The 8,522-nt window shown below is 38.1% G+C and overlaps 1 protein-coding gene across 1 annotated transcript; it reads left to right on the forward strand.

The window, feature by feature from the left end:
* The first annotated feature begins 2,123 nt into the window (after positions 1-2,123).
* On the forward strand, positions 2,124-2,291 carry CTXND2 (cortexin domain containing 2). The gene has a single exon (XM_045203504.1). The coding sequence runs from the start codon at positions 2,124-2,126 to the stop codon at positions 2,289-2,291; it is 168 nt and encodes a 55-aa protein (XP_045059439.1).
* Positions 2,292-8,522: the final 6,231 nt, after the last annotated feature.

Here is an 8,522-nt window from a genome sequence, read left to right on the forward strand (position 1 = left end):
TCATGAAAGGCAAGGACCTACATCCAAGATTACTGTATCCAGCAAAGCTATCATTTAGAATGGAAGGGCAGATAAAGTGCTTCTCAGATAAGGTCAAGTTAAAGGAGTTCATCATCACCAAGCCCTTATTCTATGAAATGTTAAAGGTATTTATCTAAGAAAAAGAAGATAAAAAATATGAACAGTAAAAATGACAGCAAATTCACAGTTATTAACAACCACACCTAAAACAAAAACAAAAGCAAACTAAGCAAACGACTAGAACAAGAACAGAACCACAGAAATGGAGATCACATGGAGGGTTACCAACAGGGGAGTGGGAGGGGGAGAGAGAGGGGAAAGGGACAGAGAATAAGTAGCATAAATGGTAAGTAGAAAATAGACAGGGGGAGGGTAAGAATAGTATAGGAAATGTAGAAGCCAAAGAACTTATATGTATGCCCCATGGACATGAACTATAGGGGGCAATGTGGGAGGGAGGGAGTAGGCAGGATGGAGTGGAGTGAAGGGGGAGAAATGGGATAACTGTAATAGCATAATCAATATGTGTGCATACTCAATATGTAATGCATAATCAATAGTATTAATCAATAAGAACACAATTTTGTGTTTTTAAAAAAGAAACACAAAAGTTTTAAATCGTAGTGAAGTCTAATTTGACTTTTTTTCTTTTGTTGCTTGTTCTTTTATTGTCGTATCTAAAAATTCTTTGCAAGATCCAAGGTTATGAAGATTTACTCATTTGTTTTCTTCTAGAAAACAAATAGTTCTTGCTATTACACTTGCTTGTAGTTCTTGCTCTTACATTTAACTTGTTGATCTATTTTGAGTTAATTTTTTAATATATTGTGTAAAGCAAAGGACCAACTTCATTCTTTTGCATATAACGATCCAGGTGAACCAGTACATTTTGTTTTCTTTCCTCATTGGAGTCTGTTGGCACCCTTGTTGAAAATCAGTTGACAATAGCCCTGACAGTGTAGCTCAGTTGCTTGGGCATCACCCTGGAAAGTGAAAGATTGCTGGTTCAATTCCTGGTCAGGACACATGCCTGGGTTGCAGGCCCAGTCCCTTAAACAATTGTTGTTTTACTCTCTAGCTCTGTTTCTCCCACCCTTTCTTTTTCTCTAAGAATAATCACTTTTTTAAAAACACTTGACAAAATACATATGAGTTTATTTCTGGATTATCAGTTCTATTTCATTGATCTGTATGTCTATTCTTATGCCAATACCACTCTCTTAGTAACTTAGTAGCTTTGTAGTGAGTTTTGAAATTGGGAAATGGGAGTCCTCTGACTTCATTCTTTTCTTTTTTTTTTTAAGATTTTATTTATTTATTTTTAGAGAGAGGGGAAGGGAGGGAGAAAGAGAGAGAAACATTGATTGGTTGCCTTTCACATGCCCCCAACCGGGGACTGGCCTGCAACCCAGGTATGTGCCCTGAACAAGAATTGAACCAGTGATCTTTTGGGTTTGCAGGCACTCAATCCACTGAGCCATACCAGCCAAGGATGACTGTTTTTATCAGTATCATTTTGGTGGACTACGTTTTAATAACTGAAATTGATCACTTCTGGGGTGTACCTGATTTTTCATTGACTTGGGAATGAGAGCAGTTAAACACCTAGGAAAGAAAACAAAACAATTTTGTGCTCATACACAGTAAGTTAAGACTCTACAACAAACTAGTTATGATAACTAGTCTTAGAATTTGAAAAAAATCTTAGAGAAGGATTTGGACTTAACACAGAATTGGGATGTTCAAGACAGATTTTCCCGGATATTATAGGGCAAGGGATTCCTGATTTCTGAATTATACATATTTATTCATGTTTTGCCTTGGAAAAAGTCTCCAAATATTTTATGCTTTTATGTGTATGTATATATTGAAAGTCACTTATACTAACTTTATCAGTTTCATAAGCACTTCTTCAATAAATCTTGCTGATTTTATTATTTCTGCAAAACCTCTTTGGTTTCCATATAGTGTTATTAAGAAAATATATACACGCATATACAAACCAATAACTTTGTTTTATCCTGTCGTCTAGGAATATGACAAAACTGAAGATATACTTGAGGAGATAGCTACAGCAGGACAGGGTCAAGAGGTGTATTCCCATGGATGATTCAAGCCTGTCCAGCCCTGTCGATGTAGACAAAGGCTTTGCCATTGCCTTTGTTGTTCTTCTGTTTCTTTTCCTAATAGTGATGATTTTTCGCTGTGTTAAATTGGTGAAGAATCCCTATGAGGCCAGTTTCCCAACCACAGAACCATCTTTGAGCTGAATTATGAAAAAGCCTGGTAGACTCCCCATCACAGAAGATTTGAAACTTTTTATACTGAAGATGGAGATCCAGATTTTATATTATTTCACCTCCCTAATTCTCACCTTTCTCACTCTTGCATTCTACAATAGACACATGCGGGTGACTTGAGAATAATAAAAAGAATGAAACTCCGACTGGTCTACATTGTTCCTATTCAGGAAAATGGTTACAAAAGTGGGGCAAAGACAGGTTGAATTCATTGATTAAAATACAGCTATGATGTCAATGACAAATACAATAAGATATTATTATCCAAAATTTATTAAAAAACTCACACACACACACACAAAAAAAATCCAGTTAAAACATGGGCAGAGTATCTGATAGACATTTCTTCAAAGAGGACAAACAGATGCCCAATGGACATATGAAAAGATGCTCAACGTCACTAATCATCAGGGAAATGCAAATGAAAAGCACAATAAGATATCCCCTCATAGCTGTCAGAATGGCTATCATCAATAAATCAACAAACAAGTTTTGGTGATGATGTGGAGAAAAGGGAACCCTTGCACCTTACTGGTTAGATTGTAAATTGGTGCGGCTACCAAGAAAAACAGTATGGAGGGTCCTCAAAAAAATTAAAAATGAAACTATCTTATGACCCAGCAATTCCACTTCTGGGTACTTATTTGAAGAAACCCACACTAATTCAAAAAGAGATATGCACCCCTATGTTCATTGCAGAATTATTTGCAGTAGCCAAGATATGGAAGCAACCTGTTATCCATAAATAGACAAGTAGATTTTAAAAAGTGGTGGTACATATATAATATGAAATATCACTCAGCCATAAAAAAGAATGAAATTTTACCATTTGCAACAACATGAGTGGACCTAGAGGGTATTATGCTAAGTGAAATAAGTCAGACAAAGAAAGAAAAATACCATATGATTTCACTTATACGTGTTATCTGAAGAACAAAATACATGAACAAACAAAACAGAAACATACTCATACAAAAAAAACTGATGATTGCCAGAATGGAGGGGTGTCAGGGGCCTGGGTGAAAAAAGGTGAAGGGATTAAGAAGTATCAATTGGTAGTTACAAAGTAGTCACAGGATATAAAGTACAGCATAGGGAATATAGTGATTTAAAAAAAAAAAAAAAGGCCACAGGTTTTAATTCTCCAGTATCCATGTTTTTAAGATAGGACAGTTAGCCATAAATTTATGATGTAAAGTAATACAATTTTCATGAGGCTTGGTAAGGTTACCTAAAACTAGAAGCCCTCCTAGAGGGGGTCCTGGGAGGTCCCTTTAGTCATATGAATGAATGTAAGGCCAGCAGGAACCCACTGTACTAGAGTAAGAGTCTAACAGGATCTTTTTGTGTGTAAGGTTTCATACAATCTGTGGCCCTTCTCAAGTGGGCAAAGCTCTAAGGTAGAGGTGAACTAATTTGCCTGGGGTAAGTTCCTTAATCTCTATCAGCCCAAATTTTCTCTTCTATAGAGTAACATTGGTGGGTTGAAAAGAAACCCTCAAAAAGATAGGTCCGTGTCCTCACCCCTGAAACCTATGGCTGTGACTTTATTTGGAAAAAGGGTCTTTGAGTGCCTATGCCCTTCTCACCCACCTTGACTAGGCCTGTTCTCTTGCGTGACAGCGTATCACAAATAAACTTTGCTTACATACCAAAAAAAAACCAAAAGGAAGAAAAGGGTCTTTGCAGATATAGTAAAGTTAAGAATCTCAAGATAAATTCATCCTGGATTATCCAGGTGAGCCCTACATGACAAGTGTATTCTGTCATAAAAGACAGAAGAGGAGAAGACACAGGAAGGCAGAGGAAAAGACCCTGTGACAATGGAGGCAGAGACTGGAGTCATCCAACCACAGCTAAAGAACCCTTGCCTGGAAACCACCAAAGCTGGAAGGCAAGAAAGGACTCTCCCCAGAGCCTTTGGAGGGAGTGCAGCCCTGCCAACACCTTGATTTTGGACTTCTAGCCTTCAGAACTGTGGGAGAATACATTTCTGTTTTTTATAGCCATCTAGTTTATAGTAATTTCTTATGGCAGTCACGGGAAACTATAAATATAAATATATATATAGTACATGATGATGATAATAATGATGATAAAAATGCAAAAAATTCCTAGACCCTGCCTAGTTCCCCAATCCTTCCTTCCAGAGGTGACTGCTGTTAAGGTAGTTTGTTGCATATATGTGTGTCTTTACAGACGTTTTCTTTTTAATGTAATATGTGTGAATAAACGATCTATTTTCATGTTTCAGAATTCAAAAAGTATAAAATGGTGTACTGTGAAAGTCCTTACTCCAACCGTGTCCCCCATGCTTCCATCCACCCTCTCCAGCAATAACCAGTGTTAATTTCTTGTCTCCTTCCAGTGATATTTTAAGTGAGAAAAATATACATTTCTGCCATCATTTACACAAACAACAGGGTGTAAATGAACGTTCCGCACCTGCTTTTCTCACCTCATAATATGTCTTGAATATCACTCCGTATAAATGCACAAAGAGCTTCCTTAACTTTTTTTTTAAACACAGCTTAAGAGTATTCCATTGTTGGGGTGTGCCATAATTTGTTTAACCGACCCCCTGCTGATAAAAATTGACATTGTTTCTAAATATTTTGCTGTTTCAAACAATGTTGCAGAAGATAAGTTAGCATTTATATCATTTGAAAGGTACGCACTTTCAAAGTATGCAATTTCAAAGCTATGTAGTTTAATTCCTAGAAGTTGAGTTGCTGATTGAAAGAGTATTACAGAATTTACACATTTTTTCAATTAGTTGTCAACATTCAAAGCTCAGGAATTTTCATATAAAAATATGGATTTTTAAGTTTACTTGGAAAATGATGGATCTGACAACACTGTAACTATCAAGCAGGACAAAAGTTAGCTGGAGCTAAGTAGCAACTGCTCCCTGTAGGAGGTATTTCCCAGGTCACCCAGCCCATTTTGCTCCTTTACATTATTTTTCTGATGCCTGAAACCCTTTGAGTTTTTAATCCCTATCTTTTGTTTTGATTTTGAGATCACTCAGCAATCTTTAGATTATGATCTAATTCCCCTTAAGTCTGTCTGCAGGGAAAGGATCATTTGTCATTCCAGGGTTTGGCCCCTGTGCTATGATATCTCATGGTCAAGTACTAAGTAGCGTGGGTTGTGATTTTTCAGTGTATCACAGTGTATTATGAATGAATGTGCTGAGCACACCAACATGAGTATTCCAAATGATTTATCCGTTACTTATTATTTTATATTATTCAACTGGCAATAAACTGTCTACCTCAATCATTTTTAAAGTTTAATAATGTGAGTTATTTACAATAGGGCCTGCACCTTTGACAGAGTTAGTCTTCAGACCTTGACAAAAACAAAGCCACAGCTTGGCCCTCTAATTATCGAGGTCCCGCTCTAGAAAGGATTACACAGCTCAAATGTACCTTTCCTACAGTGCTTCTGATATTTTAGTGAGCAAACAAATTGCCTGGAGGTCTTATTAAAATTCAGATTCTGATTCAGTACATACTTAGTGGGGCTAGCGAGAGATTTAAAATCTCTAACAATCTCCCTGATTTGAACGTTGAGTAGCAAGGTCTTAGAAGACACTTCCTGAGTCCCACTGCTGATTTCTAACAGTCTGACCTCTTCAGCCTTCTCAGGGCAATGAAGAAATCAGACTGGAATATGATGCCCCAAATTGCTCCTGTTTATCTCCAACAGGCCCCATTCCTCATCTCCATACCTAAAACACCTCCACACACGTCAGAAAGCTGAAAATCCAACTAATAGAAACACAATCAGAGCAGAGCAAAGCTTTCTCCTCATCACATGTTACAGAGCACCACATGTACAGGGCAATAAGTCAGGTGTCTGGGGGAACAAAGATGATTAACACAAGACCTCAGCATTGAATTAATAATGACTTGGCAGAGGAGAGAGGGACATACACAGATAACTCACAAGTGGAAATGAACTAAGGTCATGGAAACACAGAGAAGTTAATTCTGAAGAGGGTGACTGATGGTCTAGGACAGTGACTCGTAAACTCTGGTCCCAGTACCAGTAGGATGCACATCACCTGGAAAAATGTTAGCCATGCAAATTCTCAGACCCACCCAGACCTACTCCAGGGGTGGTGAGGGACAGCATTGTGTTTTAACAAGCCCTCCAAGTGATTCTGATACAGGCTAAAGTTTGACTGCCAGTCTATAAAAACTTAGGGAGTTAAAATTTCACCAGACAGAAAGGGAAAGGGCATTCCAGGAAAGAGATCACCATGAACTAAGGCACAGAGATGCAAAGTAAAATATATAAATATGCTGGGGAAATAGCACATAATCAGGAGTATGAACAGAGGAATGGGAAACACAGACAGAGAGGTAAGTTAGGGCCAAATTATGAAGATCCTGAAAATTGTGAAGTTTGAACTTTGCTTTATAAAGATAAAGACAGTTTTAAAGCAAGGGAGTGACATGACCAAAACCGCATTTTATTTTTCATTTTTTAAAAGATTTTATTTATTTAGTTTTAGACAGAAGGAAGAGAGGAAGAGAGGGAAAGAAACATCAGTGTGTGGTTGCCTCTTGCGCACGCCCCTTATGGGGGACCTGGCCTGCAACCCAGGCACGTGGCTCCAGACTGGGAATCCAACCGGCGATTATTTGGTTTGCAGGCCAGTGCTCAGTCCACTGAGCCACGCCAACCAGGGTCACAACTGCCTTTTAGAACTGAATTTAGTAGCACCCCTGGCCTCTAGAAGTCAATAGTGGGAGATAGCCGACATACTTAAAATATCCAAATAAATAAAGTTATTTGTGAAAATGAAAAATGTGTCTTTTATTTTATGAAAAAACTAAATGGACTTTTTAGCCAACCCAATATCTAGAGAAGCCCCTCGCTTCTCTGTACTTTAATTCCCATGTCTCCACAATTGGAAATAGGCACTTAGAATTCCCCCAGGAAAATGGTGGGCAAGTGAAATGAGTACAGTGAAAGTGTGGTCAGCAGGAGAGAATTTCCAGGACTCTGATAATCGAGGCTGCTTGGTCTCTGTTTCCAGTATTACACAGCAGGTTATGGTTTATACTTTTTAAATGAAGTCAGGTGCAGTTAGTGTAAAGATTGTTGAACAAATTAAAGCAATAATGGATACTATGGTAGTCAATAGTGCTGATTCATCAAATATACCTGGTTATCCCTCCTTCCAGAGATGGAGCCCGGTTTTTCCTGGCCCCCTTGTGGTTGGGTAGGGCCTTATGACTCATGGTTGTAACTGACAGTGTCCTGAGTCACTTTAATTGCCACTGTGAGACCCTCTAGCTTTCTTTCCTTCTGGTATGATGACTCATTAGCCTGGGTTTCTAAGCCGCTATCGTGAGCAGAGCTCCACTGCCAAATTTCTAGAGATGATTATGCAGCGTGAACAAGAAATGTGCATTGTTTTTTTGTTGTTGTTTTAAGGTTTTGGAGTTGCCACAACATAACCTAGTGTATCCTAATACAGATACTATTTTAACACATCAAATTCTTTCAAGTTAAATAGATAGTTAACATCCAGTCCTAATGAAGGTGTGGGAAAAGAAATACTTCCAGAGATTTGCTAGTGGGCGTAAAAATTGTTTCAACTTTTTTGAAAAGCAGATTCTATTAAAATGACAAAAAACTACTTTTTTTTTTTTTTTTACCTCAGATTCCATTCTGGGGACTCTCTTCCACAGAAATAACAGTACTGCTTTTCAAAAGGATGTTAATGTTTATCGCATTATTTATAGTGGCTAAAAACGGAAAATAATCTAAATTTCTAAATAAGGTTTAGTCAAACTGTGAAGTATTATGCAACTGTCAAAAAGACAAATGCTACCCTTTTCACTGACTTCAAGGTATGCCTGGATCCCCTCCCCGCAGAAAAACCCCATACGCATGACCCTGTACGCACAAGCCTACAACTAGGCTGTTTTATCTTAAAGGAACAGGGGTGGTAAGTGATGGGGGAGCAGAGGACATCATGTTTTTCTTCTTGCATCTGCTATTCCTCAACTTTTACAATTTGTGTGGCTTTTGTAATTAAATTCAAATAAAAGAAAAAAGTCTAAACGTAAGACCGCCAACTGAGTCCTTAGACAGTAAGCTTGGTATTGCTGCCACTAGTTGGGGAGGGAGGAAGAGGCGGAGCTTCTGTAATGTTACCAGACCACGCCTACTTTACCC

The sequence above is a fragment of the Desmodus rotundus genome, chromosome 12 (genome assembly GCF_022682495.2).
Source record: "Desmodus rotundus isolate HL8 chromosome 12, HLdesRot8A.1, whole genome shotgun sequence".
In the NCBI taxonomy this organism is placed as follows: domain Eukaryota; kingdom Metazoa; phylum Chordata; class Mammalia; order Chiroptera; family Phyllostomidae; genus Desmodus; species Desmodus rotundus.

What these genes read in the sequence shown, in the direction of transcription:
- CTXND2 (XM_045203504.1), top strand. Translation starts at nt 2,124, where the DNA reads ATGGATGATTCAAGCCTGTCCAGCCCTGTCGATGTAGACAAAGGCTTT.